Raw genomic sequence first — 25,012 nt, 5'->3', positions numbered from 1 at the left:
CATGTAGTTACAAAATATTGTCATCTGTGAAATGCAGGTAAAAAATTAGAATACACACCAGGTTGTTAACAGAAACTTTCATGCACATTCAGCTACCTATATTATTTTTTGTCATGTCACTGTTTGTACAGGTTGCAGATAAACTGCTTGTTATGCCATCATGGTCCACTAAACTTATCAAGATCAGAATGATCTATAAGAATAGCTACACAGACAGAATATTTGGCATACTAAATTACCATCTACTATTCTAAACTAACAATGTGACAAAAACAGAAATCAGATCTCTTTCTCATCTCTCTAACCATCAAATTAGATTTTTTGCTTTGAACACAGAGTGAGTTAAATCCCCAGAGTTCTTTAGAGGGTTGTTACACAAGAACACCTTTCTCGCTAAATACGATGAAGTTCTGAATTCTATCACCATTTGCCGAGTCTTTGTCAAACATGTTTTAACTATTGGCAATACTCTGCATTTGTCTTAGATGAATTTCTCTGGGAACAGTGGGAGTTTGGCAAGAAAAACAAAACTCAGAGTGAATGCCAGAAGGGATCCAGTTCTCAGGCCCTTGCAAATAAATTAGGCTATAGTGCCTCCCAGTGTACAGCTACTAATATCTGAAGTTCAAACAAAAATGGTAAAGTAGAGAACTGCTTTTGGACATGGAACGAATAATAGTTTAGGAAGTCAGTACAGATATATTAGAGCCTCCCCTTTAAGTGCTTTTTTGTTTTACTTTAATTGAGTACAATTAGGCAACTGACTACAAGCAGCAAAGCTCTTTGGGGGCAGTGACTCTCTTTTTGGTCTGTATATGTACAGTGCCAAACACAACAAGATCCTGGTCCATAACTGTATCTCCTAGATGGTACTGCAATAAAACAATAATAATTTAACAGATGCATAATCTGGTGTGATTACAGCAAGTGTTTTAAAATTAGTTATATAAATGTCCTTGAGCCAAATCCTTTTGAAGTCAGGGGGAATTTTCTATTGGCTTCACTGGGCTTTTAAATCAGTCCCTGATGGATGTGTGTCTTACGGTATGTCTATATAGCAGTTAGATACCTGTCGCTGGCCCATGCCAGCTGACTTTGGCTCACAGGCTAAGGGGCTGTTTAACTGCAGTGCCGACACCCAGGCTTGGGCTCTCCCACATCACAGGGTCCCAGAGCCCAGGCCCTACTCTGAGCCCAAACATCTACACCACAATTAAACAGCCCCTTAAGCCGAGCCCCATAAGCTCGAGTCAATTAGCGTGAGCCAGCCGCGGGTTTTTAATTGCAGTGTAGATATACTCTCAGAGTCTAATCCTCAGAGGTGCTGCACTCAACTCTCAGTAAAAGCAAGGGAATGGATTCCAATGTTTTTCCCAAGTCAGTGTCACAAAGCTCATATCTATATATCCAGAGCAAGCAAGATTTTCAAAAATAGGAACCAGAAGTTAAATGCCTACATCCACAGTTAAGGTACAATTTTTTGAAAATCTTGGCAATCAATAATATTAAGCTATCAATTAATACCTATTAATCTTCTCCCTCAGCAGAAGTAGTAGTATCCTATTTCTGCATTACACACTGAATCCAGATTTTAGCCAGGGGCCCAAGTTCAACATGATCAACATTTTTCAGTTCTTGGATACATCATATGTTCAGGATATACCACTGGAAAACAGCTAAAAATCAATCAATAGAATCCACTGTTGAATTTCACTGCAAGAGAGATGCAGGTGTACTGTCTTGCATTCTCTTTTTAAAATCAGATTATTCCCTCCGGCTGCTTAGAAAGGACTATGATTATTAAGCGATGTACAACTTTGCTAAGACCGGCTTGGGGTGGGTGATTTATGAAAAGGGTCAAATCTTTAAAACTGAAGTCAGTCAGTCAAAAATGAACCAAGTTAAAAACCTTGATTTGCCCATTTGAATAGCATAATGTGAACCACAGTTTTAGCTACAAAGCACAGCATTATAAATATTTTGTTGAAATAACTGCCCTTAAAATTGTCACACTTTAGCTCCATACTGAAGGTTAATACAAAACACATTAGTTTCATAGTAGTTACCATCTCATTGTTTTTTTTATTAGATTAACCTGTTTTACCCTCTTGACTAGTTCCCCATATGTTATTCTATTTTTGTGTAGTAGGCTGGAAATGGTAATCCACAGTGTAGGAGCTTTACTCCCACAGCAGGGAGTTCTTCTGGTGAAGGATCTCTGGTCTGCACTTCATTTCTCATGCTGTCTAAAGTGCATGTAAGAGCAAGAAGCAGAGTACTCCCCACTCGGTCTGATACACCCACCTCAAGAAGAGCAGAGTTCTAATTCACTTTAAACAGTGAACCTTGCTGTATTAAAAAAGAATAAACAGTGCTCCTACACCAGTGGTGGGCAACCTGTGGACCATCAGGGTAATCTGATTGCGGGCCATGAGACATTTTGCTGACGTTGACTGTCTGCCGGCACGGCTCCCTGCAGCCCCCAGTGGCTGCGGTTCGCCATTCCCAGCTAATGGGAACTGCGGGAAGTGGTGGGCTGCAGGGAAGTGCTGGCCGCTGCTTCCCGCAGCTTCCATTGGCTGGAAACAGAGAACCGTGGCCACTAGGAGCTGTGAGGGACTGTGCCGGCGGATGGTCAACGTCAGCAAAATGTCTCATGGCCTGCAATCAGATTATCCTGATTGGCTGCATGTGGCCCGCAGGTTGCCCACCACTGTCCTATACCATATGGCTGGGGAGGCCACCACAGGAGGAGTGGGGGAGAGAAAAATCAGGGAAAAGGACAAAAACCAAAAAGGAAAGAAGGCACATAGAAAGATAAGGCATGAGGAGAAACAAAGACGGTGATGCAGATTTAGGCCACCAATTCAGTAAAGTATCCCTATTTAGGAGGCTATTTAAGCATGAGCTGAACTGGAGAGAGAGAGCGCGCAGAGGAGAAGGTGAAAGAGTGAATACGTGAAGAAAAAGATGGGAAGGGGAAGACAGAACTCAGAATAAAGGAGAGGACAGAGTGATACAATGGAGAAGAGAGTAGCTGGTCACTCAGGAGATCCCAACTACAAACTAAACACCAAAATTTCTATTTTCCACCTTTGTAGTAACTAGGGTTTCTTTTTTTGTTTGTTTTTTTTAAAGTAAGGTTTGGTGAAAAGGCAAATGGAAGAGCTTGATTCAGTTTTTTGTCCATCGGAAGAATAGCAAGTCAATATGATGAAATAGTTCCCCTAAACTAGCTAAGGAAAGCAAAAGTTAAAATGAAACAGGTTACTTACCGCTGTTGGATCTTTTAGGTGAAGTTGTGTTGCTGTCACTTGTTTTAAGCCACCTGGATAACTAAAAAAACACCCAAAGAACATATTTAATAATTAAGTGAAACAAAATAAAACAGTGAAAAAGACAGTGATTTTTTTTCTAATACGTTTGATTCTGTAAACACTGTTTTTCATTATTACTCACTGTTGAATTATATTTGTAACATGTTACCTGCGTATTATAAATTTTACATAAATGGCTTTCATGGACACAAGCAGATCAGTACACAAGGCTGAAAGGTTTGAATTAAACAAAATATTGCCAGCTGATCACAGCTAGGCAGGTAGCAAGCTACATCATGCGCAAGCTATTATCCCAACAAACAGCTTATTATTATCATTACTTTGCCCTCTGTTCCCTAATCCCATTTACCTATATTGTAAGCTTTATGGGGGAAGATGTTGTGTTTACTGCTGTTATAAATCTTATCGGGTCCTACAAATTTGGTATTTTTTCCAACTACTGATCTGAACTTTGGATCTGGTCCAAAATCTGTTGAAGTCAATGGGGGACTTTCCATTACTTCAATGGATCAGCTCCAACTTCATAAAACCTTAAGAACTGAAAATATCAGTATTGTCAGTACATGTAATACATTTAGAATATTCACTTAAAACTGCAGTTACTTGAATACTACTACAATTCCCTCCCTCTACTAACACCCTCAACTCCACTTTTATGTTTTCCATACAATTTATTCATTTTCAGAATAGATCTATTTTAATAATTAGAGATAAACCAACTAATGTGGTCATGTTCGAAACACGGGAGCAACTGTTCCTATTTGCTTTGACTGACTGATTAGAATTCCACCCAGAAACAAATTATTCCTGCCAGTACTAAATACAGAAGCTTGGGAAATAACCACTATTGACAGCTTATATATCAATTTTGTCTCCATAGTACCTCATGTCTTAAAAGTTTTCTCAGTGATTTTTAGAGAGATTTAAATCACACAGATGTAATTCTGTTAACGTCAGAATGCATTCTTTATCTTTATTCAGTTAAACCTTTTGCATTGGAAAATGATCTTGATCTTGCTATTTGCCCTTTGGTCTAACAACATAACTTAAGAGGACTTCTGCATGCTCTTAAATTGTTGGTTTTTGTTTAGTTGGCTTTTTTAGTGTTTTAGAAAACAAAATCCCTTTTGCTATTTAACTAAAATGATATTCCTGTTCTTGGCTTCACCTCCATCCAGTAAGATTGTTTTGCTAGGCAAATTTAACTTATGCCTTCTTCTGACGTCTTGTATCTCAGATGATTTCCCTAGCAATAGACATTGTGCCAGGGTGGACAGAGAAATTTAACAGAACATAAGATTTATGACACACAAAAGGAATTTCCTTTGAATTCACATTTTCTAGTTAGTGAATTTACTTAAAAGCAAAACGGATTTCAGCATCAATCTCTACTACTAACTTCTTTGAGCATTTACTGTCAAATCATGGACCACTTACCCTGTGTGAGAAGAATAAACTTTCTGTTCCCATTTGTTACCAGAAAATGCAATGTGTCTTGTATTTATTATGACAACATGGTCTCCACAGTCACCTAGATTATAAAGGATAGAAATTTCAATAGGAGATATCACAAGGGAAATACAAAAGTTCTCACAAAATTACTCACAGAAACAAAGCAAAAATCACATTATAATGTCTCAAATGAAACAATCACTGAAAAGCATCACCTTTAAAATAAAAATCTAGCCATAAATAGAGAATTTATTTACTTTTTTCATTATCACCACCACCATGTTAAATGCTGGGTGAATACATTTTTTTTTTTTTTAAAACCAGCGTGGGTAGTTTAAGTCAATGCAAGTTGCATGAGTAAGATTTGCATGTCTTAAGTCACTGGGTAACATTTTATTTTATTCAAAATACTATATCTTTGCTCTACACTACCAAAAGTCAATGTGAACAAATTAAACACAAACTGAAGATAAATCTTTAAAGCAGAATTTAAATTAATTTCAGATTTCTAAAACAATTTTTCATATTAAACAATTTCATAATGAACAATTTTTCATAATACTGAATTTTGGACTAGAAAAATATTAGTATGAAACAATCTTAGGACCTAAAGCTAAAATATATATTGGAAACTAAAAGAAAGATTTAACGTCATTAGCTTTGTGCTAGACTGAAGCATTTGTACTAAAAATCAAGTAGAGTTGAGTGTTACAGTATAGAATCATAGAGCTGGAAGGGACCTCAAGAGGTCATCTAATCCAGTCCCCTGCACTCGTGGCAGGACTAAGTATTATAACATACACAAATGGGTGCAATATGAAAATTTTCCTGCTATATAGAGAGCATCCCTCCCATCTATAGGTACCAAAATGAAAAACAAAAAAACAAAACCTGTATTCTATTACTAAAGATACTTTTCAAGCCTTAGAAATTTTGACAGATCTTCCAAATTAAATAAAATGTGACAATTTTTTTTTTTACTAAATTCCAACATGTATAAAATAACTGTGAAACAAGTGCAAGTTTTCTAAAAAATATATATACATCCTCTTGATGAGTCATTACTATTACATTAATTCAGATCTCTGGAAGATCATTCACCTGGAGTTCATTTCCATATTGAGATTTAACCAGTTAGTCTAAGTGCCATATTAAAGTATAATAAAAATGTAATTAATATTTGAAGAAACTGATAATGTAAAACAAACATTGTTGTGGGGGAAGATCTCCCAAAGATATATTCCTTACTACATACATCCAGAAAATCTATATGACCTTTCATTGCTGACTGATCACTTTTACAAAGTATCATCTATCTACACAAAATATGGAAGGCAGGTGAATTCTGAGGAAATCTGGTATAATTTGTAGGTTTTTGGGAGGAAAAATGGTTTTAAGATCATTTTTAGCAATTATTCTTCAAAATTGAAAGTTTATGCACCAGCAGTTGCTGATGGAGAAAATCTTTGACATCAGCAGCTACATTTTTCTGTCAGATTTTATCCTAAAATGCTGAAGGTTTCATGTGCTGTGCCTGGTGGATAAAGTTTTCTCTGTTAGCAGCTGCACTTCCACTCTCCTACAGATCCAAATACTCATGAACCTGCAGTCTTATAACTTATGAGCAAGTCTGATCTCACAAACTAAACAGGATAATTAGGCTATTCAATAATTGTCAGTCTACCATTTGAGCCAATATTGAGCCAATGCTCCAGTATGTTACTGGAGGTGCCAACCTTTGGATTAGAGATTAAAAATCCGAAGAAAAAAATTTATTAGAGTAGACATAATAACCCAATTTGTAATTTGTTTATTTATTTGTTTAAGGTCTTGCTTATGACAGAAGTTGCTTTAAAAAACAAACAAATCTAAAATCAGTTTAAAGCTGATTTTGTTCAGTGAAAAATCCTGTGTGAACACACAAACTGGTTTAAAACTGGCCTATATGTGTTTAGCTTACATGATAGCATAAAAAGATTTAAATAGAATTAACATTGTTCACACATCACACCTTTAGTTAAACCAGTGCAACTCTGTGGAAAGACCAAGCCCATACATATCTCAGGAATCCCTTGCACTTTCAGTTGGACACAGTATTCTTTGCTTCTTGTCTTTAAATAGTATGCACTGTCCCTGTAACACTTCAGAGGTGGCCTCATTCAACAGTGTTAAAAAGGGAAAACAGTACTGTATGCACAATTAAGCTCAATATTTGTTCATAGCTCCTGCAGCGTAGACCCAGTGAACTGTACTGGAGTAAAAATGTTTTCTGGCTGTTCTCATGATATAGCGATTTGTCATATTTTAAGTTTTTTTAATTAATATTTCTTAACATACACACACACACAGACCCCAAAGAAAAGACCAAGACCTTAATCTTCATTAATTACTTAGGTTTTTCTTCTTTATTTAATAAAGTGCCTGACATCTGCCTGACATCACGAGTCAGTCTGCCACTTATTAGCTTACAAAACTAACAACCTACATGTCAAACTTTGTGCTCATTTTCAGATGATAAGTCTTAACTCTTTCTCCTAACCATTATAAGTACCAAACATTACAAACTGAAGGAATTCCTGAAGTTTTCACCCTAAAGGCTGATCAGCATTTTATTGTAAGGGGTGAAGAATAATTATCCACATTAAGGTAGTCGTGCTGAGCTCCAACACAGTAAATTACCAAGTGCATTGTGGTTTCCTTTAATTGCTTTTGTTAGATTTATTTCATCTTCTAAGAAGTTTTAATAACAATTAAGTATCAATGTTTAACTTCAATTGGGGGAACAAAAGTAGAGTAAACATGACCAATATTCTTATGATATTGAATGCTTGGTATAATGTGTGTGGTATAATTTTATCTAAAATTTTGAAATTTGCGGAAAAAGTATACCACTGTTCACGGCTTAAATGCAAGATAAGTTTACATGAAATTAAATTTCTTCCCTCCCTCTGAGTTGGAATTCAGTTCAGTATATTTGGAAAAAACAAACAAATAAATAGAAGAGTTTTACTGAACAGAAGCATTACACAGAAAATTCAGTTTTAGTCCATTTAAAATATTGAAATCTCAGAGTTCTGAGAACTATGTTAATAATTTAAAAAACAACAGTCTGCACTTCCAGCATCACGAAGCAATAAACAATGCAAAATGGAAATCCATATGGACACTGCTCTTTTATAGATTACTTATCTCTCACCCGCACTAGCCTCCAGAAACAACATAATCACATTAAAAAACTAACAGTGTTCAAGACACTACATCAAAAGCTATTTAAATAATAAATGAATGTATTAAATACAGTATCCTGCGTGCAATACTGTATAAGTGGTGCTTTACAGATTAAAAGTACTGTTATTTTATTAAAAAGATTTTAACCTGTTTCATCAGAAGCAGCAAACCAAATAAAATCCTTCTGGAAGCAACCTTTCTTCCCTGCCCAGAAAATTGAATGAATGTGAAGCTGAATGATCTTTTGCAGTGAATGATCAAAAACATTAATTTTCAGGAAAGTTTGGTCTCAAGTGACATCTTGTGGATAAAAGATGTTTTGCAGTTTTAAAATTCACATTATTCAAATTACTTCTACAATCACATTGTCAGTTATACTTTCTGGTATGAAAAATAATAACTAATCTAAATTTTCACATGAAAATTAATTGTGAAACAATGTATACCCAGCATCAACCAATATTAGATTCGTTATTTCAAAGACAATATCAACAAACTATAGCAATACAGATAAGGTTTTGGAACATAGGGTTTTCAACTCAAAAGATTCATATTTAATAAAAGACTCTGAACTTAGCGCGCACACAAGGTTGAAAGTGTCAGTGTTTCTTTTAGCCTTACTAAATCTTTGTGATAATTTGCACAAGGGCCATGGAAAGATTTTCCATGTCACAATCTCAGCACTGTGGACAGGGACTATCTTTTTGTACAACTACCTGGCACAATCGGGTCTCAATCCATGACTATGGCTCCTAAGTGCTATAGTAACAGAAATAAACAGTAATTTCTGTATAGCAGATTAGCCAGCCTGTCTGGAAGGGAGACTTTTGGTTTAAATTAAAATAGATATTTGAAATTTATTTAAAAAATTGAGAAACATTTTATTCGTATATTTTGAAAATTCTACTTGAAAAGGAAGTAGCTTTTAATGAACAATTTTGTCATGTGTTTTACGTAAAGGGACAACCAATTTGATGTATTTTAATGTCAATTTAAAAAAAAAAGTTAAAAAGTAGTGTCAGTTACTGTACTTGCCCCATGCTCACTTTCACATTATTTTAGTTTCACAATAATATTTTGCTATTTGTTAAAACGTTTCTCTCTCTGTTATGATAACGGCACAGTTATATACGTAAAACAATGATGCCAAACCACAAGCAGCCATACTGTGTTGTCAAATGCACAAACTAAAAATTAAAAAAATAAATATTTGTTGTTCTAATCTCTTTTAGCATTGTAAGGTATAATCACAATAGATTTTAGACAAAATTTATATAAGAAGATTCCAGGAGCGTCACTGTGTGTGTCACTCCAAAGCCTAAAACGTCTGTAGAGGCAGCATAAAGTGATGGAAACAGCTACAGCATAATTGAGGGCTCTTTTTGTCCAGAATATCACCAGGCTGAATCATCACCAAGTTTTGCTGACTGTTACCATCCAATTTTTAAGTTCTTAGCCGTTCTTACTTTTTGAATTATACCCACGAGATATAGCTACAGTAAAGCCTGGTCTATACTACAAAGGTAGGTTGACGTAAGCCACCCTATGTTGACATAATTGTGCACAAGTCTACAATTAAATTTATCTCCCACAGATGTAAAGTGGCCCATTATGACGGCATACAACACCAGCTCCCTGAGTGGCACTGAGCCATGGTCAATGTATGGAGGTTGATGTAGCACGAGTGTAGATGCTGTGTTACCTGTGCGTTACCCTAACAGTCCTCAAGCAGCTGTCCCACAATGCCCAACACGGACCACTCTGGTCACAATTGTTAGCTCCACTATCTAGGGATCACGCATTTCAGAAGCCCCCTACTCTGCCTTTAAAACCCCTGCGAATTTTTGAAATGCCTTTTCCTCGTTGCCCAGCTTGGTGAGCACACCTCTATCTGCTCTTTGTTCATGTGTGCAACGGCCCAGCTGATTATGTCGGCTACATGCTCTGGACACACACCTGCCTGGAGCAGAGAGAAGATATTGAATCTCCTGGGCCTGTAGGGAGAAGAGGATGTGCAGGCACAGCTCCGAACCAGCCATAGAAACATTAACATCTATCAGCAGATTGCTCAGGAGATACAGTAGAAGGCGTACGACAGGGACCAGCAGTAGTGCTGTGTGAAAGCCACGGAAATGCAGCAGACAAACCAGGAAGTCAGAGAGGCCAACAATCAATGTGGTGCTGACCCGCAGACCATCCACTTTTACGAAGAGCTACATGCCATACTTGGCAGAGACCCTACCACCATGCTGCACCATGTGGATACCTGTGAGGAGCTCCAGTCACAGGCTGCTGCTGTGAACAATGAGGAGGTGGATGAGGAATATGGGAGACAGGTGTTGGAGGGTTCAGCTGTGCTGTGCGCCAGGAACTGTTGTTGATATCACTGCAGTCCAGCCAGTCCCTGCAATCGAGCATGGGCAAGCACAATACAGAGGAAAGAACTTTGGGTAAATGTGTAAATAAATTTCCAATTACAGTGATGGCACCCCAAAATTAGCAGGACACAGCTATTGACTTTTCATTAATTTATTTATACTACAAGAGGTAGCGGTACAACAAAGAGAGGTAAAGTTGCTATCTGCTCTTCATTCTCCTCAAGAGTAAGGTGGGGTGGGGGCCATGTGGAGCAGTTTGTTTATGTACACAGGGATGTCCCTTGAATCCTCCTGAGAGATCTCGATGAAACTTCCATGGAGGTACTCAGCAATCCTTTCCCGAAGGTTTCTAGGGTTGGCAACCTTATTTCTTCCTCTGCAATGGGCCACTTTCCCATGCCAGTCGGTGATTGTCATAAATATAAAGGGAAAGGTAAACACCTTTAAATCCCTCCTGGCCAGAGGAAAAACCCTTTCACCTGTAAAGGGTTAAGAAGCTAAGATAACCTCGCTGGCACCTGACCAAAATGACCAATGAGGAGACAAGATACTTTCAAAGCTGGAGGGGGAGAGAAACAAAGGTTCTCTCTGTCTGTGTGTTGCTTTTGCCGGGACCAGAGCAGGAATGCAGCTCAGAACTCCTGTAAAGGGCTAATAAGCAATCTAGTTAGATATGCATTAGATTCTGTTTTGTTTAAATGGCTGATCAAATAAGTTGTGCTGAATGGAATGGATATTCCTGTTTTTGTGTCTTTTTGTAACTTAAGGTTTTGCCTAGTGGGATTCTCTATGTTTTGAATCTGATTACCCTGTAGGGTATTTACCATCCTGATTTTACAGAGGTGATTCTTTTACTTTTTCTTCAATTAAAACTCTTCTTTTAAGAACCTGATTGCTTTTCATTGTTCTTAAGATCCAAGAGTTTGGGTCTGTGTTCACCTATGCAAATTGGTGAGGATTTTTATCAAGCCTTCCCCAGGAAAGGGGGTGTAGGGTTTGGGAGGATTTTGGGGGGAAAGACGTTTCCAGGAGGGCTCTTTCCCTGTTATATATTTGTTAGACGCTTGGTGGTGGCAGCAATAAAGTCAAAGGGCAAAAAGTAAAATAGTTTGTACCTTGGGGAAGTTTTAACCTAAGCTGGTAAAAATAAGCTTAGGGGGTTTTTCATGCAGGTCCCCACATCTGTACCCACATCTGTACCCTAGAGTTCAGAGTGGGGAAGGAACCTTGACAGCGATTACTTTGGCAGGCACCATTGCTGTAAACAGGATAGTGGCATACGGTTCCAGGTGACTTCGGGATGCTACAGCAGCTGTGCTTTCTCTGCATTTGTTACCTTAAGGAGTGAGATATCAGCTAAAAATCACCACCTCCTGTGGAAAATGGTGCCATTATTCAGTGCCAGTGCACTATACTCAGTTTCATGCAACTGAGCAACTCCCTCCTTGTTTTCCTCACCCCTGGCAGGTCATACTCACAATGGCTTGAGCTGAGAGTGGCAGTGGGCACAAGCACTCCAAAGCAGAAGTGTCAATAAACACAAACACTTCAGGGGAGCAACAGAAAGAGGGTGGACAGGAAGTTCCGAATCTTAAATTTCGCTTTCCATTCCTACTATACTGACAATAGTACCTCTGTGTGTTTTATCTGTAGCTGAGGCTGATGCAGCCTTGAGGGGTTCCCCCTGCACACCAGCGGAATGACTGACCCATATAAGGAAGAGGAAAAAAAAGAGGACGCGGAAGGACATGTTCTGTGAGATCTTGCAAGCCAGTGCTGCATCAGACCTTGAACAGAGGACCTGGAGGGTGAATATTGCAGACCGAAAGGAGAAGGAAAGTGCAACAGGAGAAAGACGCAGGAAAAGGGGAGGGACATGCACCAGGAAAGGCAGCCAACTCAGATGCTGCAGACTCTTGTGGATCTCCAGGTTCAACAATCCAGGGCTCAACTCCTATTGCCGTCTGTGGAGAACTGAAGCACAGTGCCTCCCTATACCCCCCTCAGCTTTCCTCATGGCCTGCACACCTACTCCTACCCATGTAAACCAGGGAAAGGTCTGGACAACCACAGCTTCACTTACACTGATCTGTGAGAGCCTCGGCTGATGTATGTGTAGCTACAAAGGACATCAATGTTCCTTCCTCTTCTTTACTAAGGTTCCTAAATTTTTTTAAGTTAAAGCTGAAGAACTTAAGTGTTTTTTTTTTTTTGAGCTGTTTTCGTAAGTGAAAGTTTTGTTTTGAAAGTTATTCATCTTTATTAGTTTACAACACATGGTGTATAATGCCTGCTGGCAGTGAAAGTAGTGGTCTGGTATACTCACAACCAATAGGATCAGTGCCAAACAGTGTAGTCATAACTGTACAGGAAGCATCCCAGCTTGCACTGTCAAGTGATATATGCACAGATATGCAGCAAGCACGACAATTCTGAAACAAGACCCAAACTGCAACGCCAGGTTGAGCACTGTACACTACAGCACATTCCTGGGGCTCACTGCTTTTTCAAAGCCTCTCTAAGGCACACAGCTCATCTGATAGCTGTTCAAACTCAACAGAGAGCCATTCTACCTCCACACCCACAGCAAAGTTTCTGCCTTTGTTTCACAAATATTATGCACGACACAACAGGCAACTATAACCATTGAGATATTTTTCGCACTGAGATCCAATCTGGTGAGTAAACACCACCAGCATCCTTTCAATCTACCAAAAGCACATTCAACTGTCATTTGTGTCAGCTGAGCCTGTATTTGAATCTTTCCTTGGTTCTATCAAGATGGCCCGGGTACAGGTTCAAGAGTCAGGGTAGGCAGGATCCCTATTAGCATTTCAACATCGCCAATGGTAATCCATGGTCAGAAAAGAAGGTTCCCTCTTGTAGCTTTCTGAAGAGTACTGTGTCCTTAAATATGCAAGCAGCATGCACCTTTCCTGACCAACCAGTGAAGCATCACCGGTGATCCATCAGAGCTTGCATAACCATGTAAAAATAGCCCTGTTGATGTACTCTGTAGCAAGGTGCTCTGGGGCCAAAATAAGGATGTGCGTCACATCTATTGCTCCACCTCAGCTTGGGAACCCCACAGCTGCAAAGCCATCCACTATGTTCTGCACATTGCTGAGAGTCTCAGTTCTGTGTAGCAGAAGACTATTAATGGTCCTGTACACTTGCATGATAATGGCCCCCACAGTGGATTTTCCCACTCCAAAATGAATTCCCACTGACTGGTAGTAATCTGACATAACAAATTTCCACAGTATGATTGTCACTTGCTTCTCCACTGTTAGCGTAGGTCTCAGTTTGGGGTCCCTGCATTAGATGGCTGTGGCAAGTTCAGCACACAGATCCAAGGAACGTGGCCTTATGCATCCGAAAGTTCTGCAGTCACTGCTTGTCATCCCAAACCTGCATTACGATGGGATCCCTCCGGTTAGTGTTCATTTCTCGGTCCCAGAAGTGGCACTCTGCCATTTCCAGCTGCTCCATAAATGCCACCAACAACCTTGAATTGGTTCTCGCTATGTCCCACAGCAAACTGATCACCAGAAAACTGTGTTCCTTGTGGTTCTTCTTGCAGCTCTGCAAATACCAGAGGATTGTGTGTATTGCGATTGAAACGCCCATGACAATAGTGCAGAGTGGTACAGGCTCCATATTTCTGTCAGAGATGTCAGACAGTGACAAGTCCCGTGCAGGTTTGTGGGAAATTGAAAATAGGTGCAAAAATTATGGGATAGATATGATATTATGGGATGGAGAACACTGCATTATGGGAAGCTGACCCCTTGCTCCCAGTCACCCTTGCATGAGTCTTTTCTCGCCAACCATGCTTTGCCAAAACTACGCAAAAGACAATGTGCTCAACAGTGGCAGGCTGCACACTGGGATACTTACCCAGGGTACATTGTACTGTGCATCAACACAAGCACTCCTGGTAAGTACAAGCAGCGCCAATGCAAGGAGCCAAATACGTACACGCACAAGCGATATACTAACTGTGGCGGATGTCAGGGTGGTTAAGCACTGGAATAAATTGCTTAGGGAGGTTGTGGAATCTCCATCACTGGAGATTTTTAAGAGCAGGTTAGACAAACACCTGTCAGGATGGTCTAGATTATACTTAGTCCTGCCATGAATGCAGAGGACTGGACTAGATGATCTCTCGAGGTCCCTTCCAGTCCTATGATTCTATGTATGCCAATGAAACTTGCATCAGCAAAACTTTGTAGACATGGCCTAATGTATGTATCTATACTATGCCAAGAGTCCTAGACCATTGTGATGTCAAATGTGACTCAACCAATCACCACCCCATCTACAGCTAATTTGCATACAACAATTTCATTGGTTGTAAAAGGAAGACTGCACACTCCAGTATACCCTCCATTTGCCATCCATACAAATCAACACAATCCCCAAAACACGTAGTCCACCAATGTCCTCACACCCTCGTTTGGCACCTGCAGAAATCCACACAACTCTCCCAGAACTACACACAAATCGACCCAACCAGCACACACAACAAAAACCACAAACATCACTCAGAAGCCTAGCATTTCAGTTCAGTCAGTGTGAAGCGATGGAAACAGGTATAAGCATGGCTGAGAACTTTTTGTTTACAATACCACCAGATTCGCAGTCTGTTACTATCCAGCTATTTTCTGCTTTTTTTACACACAACTTTACAAATCATACCCATGCAACAGCACAGGCTTGCAGCTACTAGTAAATTTATAATTAGGAATATATTTTAAACGTTCCACTGGAGTGGGATAAAAAAGTAAAACTTGATACACGTCTGTTTAAAAAAAAAAAAAAAAGCAAGGAAGAACAAAAATACTGTCTACATTAGCTCTAATTCTTCAAGTTGCTCCACATGGGCAGATCCTCTCATTGCCTGTGCAATGCCTCAACGAAGGCAATGGGAACCTTCACATGGGTGTAGGGGTTTACCCACATGGGCTCTTTGCAGAATTGGATCCTCAGACTGCACAGCATCAAGGACCTGATACAAAATCCACTGAATTCAGTAAGAGTCTCTCCATAAACTTCAGGCCCTTTGTGAAAGGCGGCTGACTGGTGACTTCAGGTGTGCCAAAATAAATATAAATTAGATTTTTAATTATATTAAGAAATGTTTTTTCTGCTGGAAGATTCAGTGCTTTAAAAGTCAACAAGCTCCAAAGAGCATTGGTGCTCTGCCTTAGCCCACCTCTCTTCAACGAATCACATACTGGCAAAGCTCCAGACTTATCCTCATGCAGAGAGGATTGTCACTGATGGAATTGGCTTAGCATGTTAGACTCCGCTCTCCTCTTCCATTCTTTCACAGCTGACTGGCATTTGCTTCCATACATGATGCACAGTGTAGGGAATATTACTATTATTATCTGTTTTACAGAAGTTGCTCAGAGGCCTCAAACCAGATTCATGACTCCATTATGCTAGATGCAGTACAAACACACAGGAAGATACAAAATCCCTACCCAGAGCTTACAGTTAAACATAGTTAGGCCAGGGACCATGTGTTTATACACCATCTAGAAAAATGAGACCTATAAGTAGGGTGATCAGATGACAAGAACAAAATATTGGGACACATGGAGGGGGCAGCCACAGGCTTGCCGCCCCAAGCAAAAAAAAAAAAAGAAGCCGGAGTGCTGCTGAAGCAAAATATCAGGACAAATGGCATCCCGACCATACATCAGTCGGGATGTGGGACAAACAACTAAATATCGGGATGTCTGGTCACCCTACCTATAAGTGCTACTGCAACGTAATTGTTCAGCATTAAATAATACACAGCCTAGCTTTATACGGAAGAATAGTTCAGTGACATAAAGCCTCAGGGAGAAAAAAAATGAAGGTGGGGACAAAATGGTGAGTCTTAAAGTTTGTAAAGAATACAGAAAACACAAAAACTTAAAAAAAATATGATTAATGAAATTGAAAGGAAAGGAAACTTACAAGCGAAGGAAATCAAGCTTTCCTCAGTTTACAACAATACTTACTTAGTGCATGATACATAGGTTTATGCTTCCCCTGAAGTCTGATTACACTCACGGCTGCAAGTTTTCCGGGTGGTTGCATCTTTCCATCTAAGAGATACCAGGCTCTGGCAAAGGTAGCCCATTGCTAAAGAAGATTGACAAAGTTGTAGTTAATGTAGTAAAATAAATACACTCAGCCTAAGTAACTCCACAAAACCACAATCATGTTACGTATTTACAAGAAAATACATTAGATATTTTAGAGATTAACTACCATGATTTTTAACCAATATATAAATTAATTTTGAGGAAAAAATCTTTAATCACTGTTTCTAAATACTGTACAAACATTAATGTCCAATTATATTTCCCCAAGATTTTAAGAAAGGGTGGGGGAAATTGTAAAGTGCTGTATAAATTATCTTCAGTAGTGATAATGCTATGATGAAATAGCTAGAGGTCTTTTCCACTTTCTGGTATTGTTTTCAAAATCTAGATGTCCTCTTATAAATTATTGCTAACTAACAAGATAATAAGAGTTATAGGCCATCATAATTCTGACTGCTTTCTTTACTTTCATCGGGGGTGGGGGTGGGGACAATTCTAAATGGAAGAATTACAGCTCTAATCCTGCAAGCACTTCATTAGTGAAGCGCAGGATTAGCAGGAATAGTTTTGTTGACTTCCATCGGTTGACTCTACGCCTGCAAACATTTACACACTTAACTTTACTTAATCCTGCAGAGACTTGGGCACCACCTACTGCACACATTTATGCAGAAGCTTAATTTTACTACTGTCCCAAGAGAGGTGCCCGATTGTTGGCAGAATCCCGGCCGAAGCGTTTGCAAGATTGAAGCCTATGTTTGTTCCTTCCTTTCTGTACCTGCCATGTTACTTGCTGCCCTACAAAATTAGCTGCCCCACGTGGGCACGATGAGTTTTACTCCTCTCTCCAGGGAGGGGAAATACAGCAAAGCGTGGAAGCTTTACCTGCAGGGAAAACTGCTAGGGAAATGCAGAGAGCCCTTCCCTTCCCTGCTCTGCAGCCCACGGCCTGCCGCCCTCACAGGCCAGACTCATCCCCAGGAAGCGCCCCGGCCTGGAGGCCGCAGCCGGCTCTTGCACCGTAGGGCAGAGAAAACACAGCTCCTGGGGAGAGGGCCCCGCTCCCCGCCCCGCAGAGGCACCAGTCCCCGCAGAGGTGGAAAGGGGGGCACCAGGCCGAGGGCACGCAGCCAGTGAGGGGCGCAGCCCGCGCTCTCCCCTCCCCGGATGAGAGGAGCCGCCTCAGCGGCCGGCCCGTGGGCTCCCGCGTCCCCTCACCCGGCGGGGCGCCCTGCCCGGGGCCGCGGAGGGGCCCGCTCACCTGGGCCGCCTTGGTGTAGCTGGCCATGGCGGACGAGCGGCGCGCCGGGGGAGCGGGTTCGCTGCCGGACCCGGTCCCGACTCCCGGCGGCGGGAAGCGGAAGCGGGGGCGTTGGAGGCGGGAGAGGCCGGCGCTGGCTGCTGAGCGTCCCCCCGGGCGGAGGCGCCCGGCCGCGGCCATGGACCGGTACCTGCTGTTCGTGAGCTGGGAGGAGCGGAGAGCCCCGCGGGCCGGCGGCGCTGAGCGCGTAGCAGGTGCCGGCGAGCGGGAATCGCGGGTAGCCAGAGAGCCCCGGGGCGAGGAGCTCGCATCCCGCGGTGTCGTGCGCCGCCCGATGCGGCTCCTCCAGGCACAGCCAGAGGGGCGTCTCTCGCCGGGGGCGGGCGCTGGTGCGGTGGGCCCCGAGTGGGTGAGCCGGCTGGGGACCACAGGAGTCGGGGGAGGTCTGGGTACAACCAGCTGCAAGTGTTGGGGGCGGGCGAAGGGGTGACTAGGACCCCCAGGCTCTGTGCGGGGGACGCGTCCCTGAGAGGGGCCGTGGCATCACTTCCAGCGTTGTTCGCAGTTCACTGGGGTGGTCAAGACTTCGAGTCGTGGCTCGAGCGTTGTGCGTGTTTTCCCCTGCAGCGCGCATTCCTGGTGGGACGAGTCCCAGGTTTCGGGCAGGCTGAGTGTGGAGCAATGGGCACACAAGTGCATTCATTCGCCACGGTGCCTTACGCTCCAGGCCAGCTCGGAACAGCTCGGTTTTGAGCCATCATCATTCCTTCCTAACGCTGCCCTCTGCCGGGAGAGCTTCGGAACAATCCCACCGTGCAGCCGGCCGGCAAGGAAGAGGAGCGTGTTTCCTAGAGGATAAAAGAGACCTGCAAAATTGTGGTGCGAGATGTTTACATCGTGTGGTCATGTTTGCAGTGCACCGTCACACCGATGTATAGAGTGACAAATGAATTAATCTACAAATGAAAAAAACAAAACCACAAAAAAGCTACAAAGTCACAAAAGGCCAGCTTCTGAGATGTGCCGGCAACAGTTCTGTGCTATCGCACATCTCAGAAGCTGGCCCTTTGTGACTTGGTAGCTTTTTTGTGGTTTTGTTTTTTCATTTGTAGATTAATTCATAGATTTTAAGGCCAGAAGGGAGCATTGTAATCGTCTAATCTGACCTACTGTATAACACAGTCCATAGAACGTCTCCAAAATAGTTTCTAGAGCAGATCTTTTAGAAAAACATCCAGTCTTGATTTAAAAATTGTCAGTAAGGGAGAATCCACCCAGACCCTGGGTAAATTGTGGCTAGTTGAACTTTCTTATAGATGGGGAGATGCAAGTTCCCATGATATTGCTCTTGTGAGTTCTCTTCCTGGCTGAATGTGTCACAACAAATTTCAGGCCTCAAAACAGGCTCTTCTTTGCATATCCTTTAAAGGCACCCTCTGCTAAACAGACACTTGAGACTAACTGGATCTGCTGGGCTAACTAGCAAGTTTTCTCGCGTTTGCAAGAAAGGAAGGAATTGTTTTTGTATTTTCTATTAATAGAAACTTGTTTCTTGCAGGTATAACTACTGCAAATGTTTATAACCTTCTGAAAGAAAATTGTAGAACCTTTATAAATGAGGATGTAAGCACATTCCCAGGTAAATATAGTGGCAAATAGCAATATAAGGCAAATGTAATTGTGGTTATTGTTGTTTAACCATGGCTTGAAAAATCATGTTCCCCGGGCAAATAGGAACATTTGAATGAAAGAATGTCATCACTCTCTGCAGAATCTGCACTTTCATTTTTTTTTTAAATCCACAATTAAAGTTTCTAGCCATTATATTTTTGAAGAAAATCTTCCAAATGTGCAACAAGTATAACCAATGCAGATTTAGCCAGAAAAAACTCCTGACAGCCACAGTGTCTGCTCCAGCTTGTGGCTTTCCCAAGCTACAACAGGTGTTTTCATTGCTGTTCAGAACAGGGCAGTACTGAAACTGACAAAAATAGTCACTTTCGCTTTGCTGCTGCTTGGGAAATGGTGAAATCTTCCCTTTACTTCCCTTGCGCAGGAAGTAGCCAGGTGATTGGGGGTAAAGTAAAATAGTAGAGACCTCCACCCGTCTTTGCAGCCAGGAGGAGGAGTTGTTTCAGGGGTATGAGGTGGAACAGAGAGAATGCTTTTTCTCTCTTCTAGCAATTGATTTAGGGGATTTAATGTGTTTTAGAAACCTGCGGGCAGGAAGCTGAAATGAAAGCTAGGACCTTAAAACAATGTCCTGGGATAGCGCTCTGACAGGAACCCCAGCATTTTCCCCGCCTTGCCCAGCAGCTTAGTGGAGGGAAGGGGGAGTGGGCTGATTCAAACTTGGGCATTGCCATGGACAGTCACATTTCCTTCTCCCACCTATTTTCCATATTTTTCTCTGGCTAATAGGCTTAGTTCTCTAGATGTTAGGAGTCTGTAGAATTTCCAGGCCTTATGGATGAGTGTGGGCAGGAGAAAGAGGTGGAAGGACTGATGGGATAAGTTGAAAAGGAGAAGTAAAGTACATAGTGAGATTTTTGTAGTGAGACACTATGTAGGGAAAATGAGAGAGAGGAAGACACAAAAGGTGGGTGGATGGAGAAAAGGGGAAATAGATCATGATTTTATCATAGGAAAGAAAGAAAAAAGCAACTGGAGTGAAGCTAGGAAGGGAAAGAGGGGATAACACATGCAAGAGAGTTGTAATAATTTCCAAAGAGCTTGTCAAACTGTCCAGCTGTCAGTATTTTCGCTAACTAGTATTTGAGCAAATTCCAGTGAAACATGTTGAATAATATTGTCAAATTATTTTTCTGCTTTTTCAGTAAAACCTAGTGGTAAGCTACATCATAAAAAAGTATTAAATAGAACACTGACAATATTATAGTTAAATACAGTACACATTATCTCTCTTATTCTTTCACTTGCAAAGATAAAGCTTGTCTGTGTGTGAAACAGTACTTTCTTGGGAGTCAGAGACTGTGGAAACAACTTCCACATGAAATAAGGACCATTGCAAACTTCACACCTTCTGCTCTAAGGCAAGGCTCATCTCTTTGATTTTGTCGTCTTTAACATAAATATATAGACACGTACACTTAAAAAATAGCAAGCCCTACCACAAGGCATTCCACTACACACACGTCTCTCAAGGGGAAATGATGAGAGAAGAAACAAAATGTGACAGATTTTATTCACATTTCTTAATCTACTACTGGAAGGTGCTCAAATACTATATTGATGAGCGTGGTATAAGAATCTGTATAGAATACAAGGTATGTGGCTTTGGGTAGTAGGAAATGTGGCCTCTCAGGTTTTTTTTATTTTGACTAGTAAGTGTCAGGTAAGCAATTGTTGTCCAAAAACTATATTAATCTACATGTTGTGTCTTCTTCCTAGCAGCCAGAGTGCTGTGGTTTAGTGGCAGTAAAGTCAAATGGCAAGAATAGCAGACTGAGTTTTCTTCAGGTCTGCCACTCGCTCATGGAAACACCTTGTTCAGGTCATACCCATTGTGCCTTGGCTACGGACTGACTCTGTGAGGTGATGAGCTCCTTATCTCCCATGATCAGGCCCTTCATAATTATACTTGTGGTCCCAGGTTTATTAATAATAATCATGTTCTTTGTGCCTTGGTTCATTTTAATGGATGTAATACATGTAAAGCTTGCAGAGGCATTCAGAGCCTCAAGTAAAGAACATTTGTAAAGTGTTTTGAGATCCTCTGATGAACTTGTACAAATTTCTAAGGTGCCTGTTCTGGTATTTTTTGACAATACCTGAAATTCACTATTTAATTTGAGTATTATATTACTGATTTACTTAATCAATAATCAACCTATTAATCTCTGATAGCTGTTGCATTTATGTGTGACTTACATAGCACAATTGTGATCTTACTGAGTACCATGGCTATAGCTTTATGCGTAGGTCAGGAATGACTGGATTTCAAAACAACTAAACAAAGTAATTTGTTAATTTTTAGGCAAAAAGGTGAATTAATTACTTTACAAAATATAATTAACTGATCTGGATATGCTCTGTTTGTTTATGGCCAGCCCATTACCTCCAGTGGACAGCTGATTATGAGCCATGAGGAGGGACCCAGCTTTTAAGTTAAGCAGTTTGAGAGAGTTATCAGACCACTGAGCTGGCAATGTTGTTTTCAGTTTTAGGGAAGTCACTGCAATGCACTGTGTTGCTGATTTAGGGAAAACATTACTCTCTCATTCTATCAACCATCTGAGCCATGCTGATGAGTGTTGTGATTCAGCTGAAGTATGTGTATAAATTGTGGGAGGGGATAATTGTGAAGACTCAAACTGAGAAATTCTCTTACATTATCCTTGGTACAGTTAGAGGCTCACAAATGATTCAATGCCTGTGGCTTTAGTTGTGATACCAAAAGAAGACTAATGTGTAAGCAACAGTGGCATATTAAAAAGTACATGTTAAGCACGTTTTGCTACAAAACTAAGATGCAAATATGACCTTCCAATACTGGTAACTTTTACCATCTACAGATTCACCACCATTCAGTTTAGTCTGGCATGATTTGCAATCTTTATGCATGTCTTACCTATGCTACAATACAGCCACGTTGGGGGAACTGATTACAAGGCAGTTGTCCCCATTATTAATTGGTTTTAACCAGTCTGGAATGGAATCAATTTGTAGTGCAGACTGGACCTTCAATATCTCAGTAGGCTAAAGCCCCAATATTCTGCACATACTACAAATTAGGACGTTTGTTAGCACGTTGGGGATAACTGTGTTATAACCAGGTTACCTGACATGGTTGTATTTGTAACATAGGTCCTCAGATGACCAAAATAGAGCCTGTAGTGACAGAGGGCAAATTATAACCAAAAGAAAGCATCTTCGTTTAAAAAAAAAAAAAATGGCTGTAGTTGCCTGAAAAGTTATATATGACTGAGTTAGACATTTAAGTAACTCAAGCAGTAAAGTAAGGTCACAAGTAAAAATCTTTGTAAGAAGGAAATGAAATTGAAATAGGAAGAATGGACGTGTATGGATTGCTTTTGATGTTTAAAAATTTGTTTTATTCCTCTTTAGCATGTTCCGTGGCTGGCGTTCCAGGTATGAGGAAATGGTATTTTGCAAATCAAGTTATATATGATTTTTATCAGGTAAGAAGAAACACAGTTCTGTAACTCTTTAGCTGACTGTGCAAATTTTGATTAACATAAATCAGCACTTTGACTAATATGTTCCTTTTGCTTTATTAGTTTTGTAGTTCTGACTGGGAGGAGATCAATTTCGATGTGAAAAAAGATGAAAGTGAAAACTCTCTCCAAACCAGTATAGAAGAATGCCTGAGTGCTATTCAGAGTTTTGAGGAGGAAGATAGCAGCAGCAGAGAGTCACTGTCACTGATTGAGTATGCTTATTAAATTTTTATTGAAACATGTAGTGAGTCAGATACGATACAGAACAAGGGAACCAAGTGAACTAATTAGTTCTTTTGATGATAGTTTGTGTCCATTTTCATTAATCAGTAACCCCTGAAAACCTTTAAATCGAAAATTCAGTGTGGTTTTACATGACTCTTTACTTTAAAATATCTTAGTTATTTTGTTATTCCATAAAAGTTATCTTACTAACCACTGAAATTTTTGTACAAAATGAAATATTCTACTGCGAAAATGCAGGATATAATAAAGTTTACATGGAAACCTTGACTTGGTTTGGAAACAGCATGCATATTTTCCAGCCAGAGGCAGACCCTACATTTTGATGCTTAATTAACTGGCACCCCAATATTGTGAGTGGTGCTCTTAAGTTCTATCTTGCTTCCTGTGACTACCCAGTGAATGAATTCTTTTTCATTAGTTCTAACTGCTGACTTAATTAAGATGCTGAGACAGGCATGAAACATGTCCCTTTTTTGTTCTATATCAAGATGTTTGAATCAGTCAGTTAAACATAAATATAGGGGATTGATTTTTGTTCTGTTTTTTAAGAACTTTGACATCATTTCAAAGTATCACAAAGATGTTTGTTTATGCTTGCTAATCTGTCATTTTACTTCTAGCTGTTCAGTGACTAGAATACTTAATACTCTGCCTGTCTTGAATGATGTGTGTATGCACAGTTAAAATTTATATTATATTCTTACATTTTATTTCCTCAAAAAGGTCCGTTGTAGTGACATGTTCCAGGATTTTCAAAGGAGCCTGAGGCAGTTAGGTGCTCAAATCTCACTGAAATGCTGTAGGAGTCTAATATAACTGGTCAAAAAAAATTTTGAAACGTTTTCCACTGGAGAAAGCAGATTGGTCAGAATCAAAACCATTTCATGGGAAGTGCTGATTTTGACAATTTTGTTTGTTTTGACTTTATTGCTTTGATTAATTTAATTTTGGTTTTTATAATATTTATAAAATATTACATTTAATACTAGATATTGGTTTGATGTTATTGAATTCTTTTGTTGTTACCAAATGGAACAAAAATTCCAAATATTTCAAAGGGAAATCTTGAATTTTGCCTTTTTGTTCCAATTCTGAACAAAAACAAATTTTGAAATGTCAGCATTTCTGACAGAACAGAAATTCCTGCTTCCAGTTAGTGCTCATGTCTAACTACCTTAGGTCCCTTTGATAATCCCAAGTATAGCATATAATCTGTTAGAATTATGTTTAGTCTAAATCTCCTTTCATTTTATCATTTCAAGATAAAGTAAGTTTATGGAGAGAAAGGAGAGCAAACAAATGAGTAAAACAAGTTTAAATGCATGTTGAAAACTGAAAAACCTATAAAATCAGCCATACTGGGTCAGACCAAAGGTCTATCTAGCTCAGCATCCTGTCTTCTGACAGTGGTGAATGCCAGGTGCCCCAGAGGGAATGAACAGAACAGGTAATCATGAAGTGATCCATCTACTGTCGCCCATTCCCAGCTTCTGGCAAACAGAGGCTAGGGACACCATCCCTGTCCATCCTGGCTAATAGCCATTGATGAATTTATCTAGTTCGTTTTTGAACCCTGTTATAATCTTGGCCTCCACAGCATCCTCTGGCAAGGCGTTCCACAGGTGTACTGTGCATTGTGTGAAAAAATACTACTTTTTGTTTGTTTTAAACCTGCTGCCTATGCATTTCATTTGATGGTCCCTATTTCTTGTGTTATGAGAAGGAGTAAATAACCCTTCCTTATTTACTTTCTCTACACCAGTCATGATTTTATAGACCTCTATCATATCTCCCATTAGTCATC

At 40.3% G+C, this 25,012-nt stretch overlaps 2 protein-coding genes across 3 annotated transcripts in view; one reads left to right on the top strand and one right to left on the bottom strand.

The window, feature by feature from the left end:
- Window positions 1-17,911, bottom strand: part of MRPL13 (mitochondrial ribosomal protein L13) — a 50,920-nt gene extending 33,009 nt beyond the window's left edge. The window contains exons 1-4 of the mRNA XM_074943903.1: window positions 17,762-17,911; window positions 16,414-16,537; window positions 4,776-4,869; window positions 3,276-3,336 (exon numbers count right to left, since the gene is read on the bottom strand). Coding sequence (XP_074800004.1) covers window positions 3,276-3,336; window positions 4,776-4,869; window positions 16,414-16,537; window positions 17,762-17,788 — 306 coding nt within the window. The 5' untranslated portion in view covers window positions 17,789-17,911. The remainder of the gene's footprint in view (window positions 1-3,275; window positions 3,337-4,775; window positions 4,870-16,413; window positions 16,538-17,761) is intronic.
- MTBP (MDM2 binding protein) overlaps window positions 17,866-25,012 on the top strand; it is a 59,287-nt gene continuing 52,140 nt past the window's right edge. For both annotated transcript variants that reach the window (XM_074943901.1, XM_074943900.1), the window contains exons 1-4: window positions 17,866-18,015; window positions 19,320-19,400; window positions 22,850-22,923; window positions 23,023-23,174. In XM_074943901.1, the coding sequence (XP_074800002.1) occupies window positions 17,940-18,015; window positions 19,320-19,400; window positions 22,850-22,923; window positions 23,023-23,174 (383 nt within the window). In that variant the 5' untranslated portion in view covers window positions 17,866-17,939. The remainder of the gene's footprint in view (window positions 18,016-19,319; window positions 19,401-22,849; window positions 22,924-23,022; window positions 23,175-25,012) is intronic.

Source organism: Natator depressus, chromosome 2 (assembly GCF_965152275.1).
Source record: "Natator depressus isolate rNatDep1 chromosome 2, rNatDep2.hap1, whole genome shotgun sequence".
In the NCBI taxonomy this organism is placed as follows: Eukaryota; Metazoa; Chordata; order Testudines; family Cheloniidae; genus Natator; species Natator depressus.
Note: the sequence above shows the minus strand (reverse complement) of the source record. Positions and strands in the feature narration are given on the sequence as shown.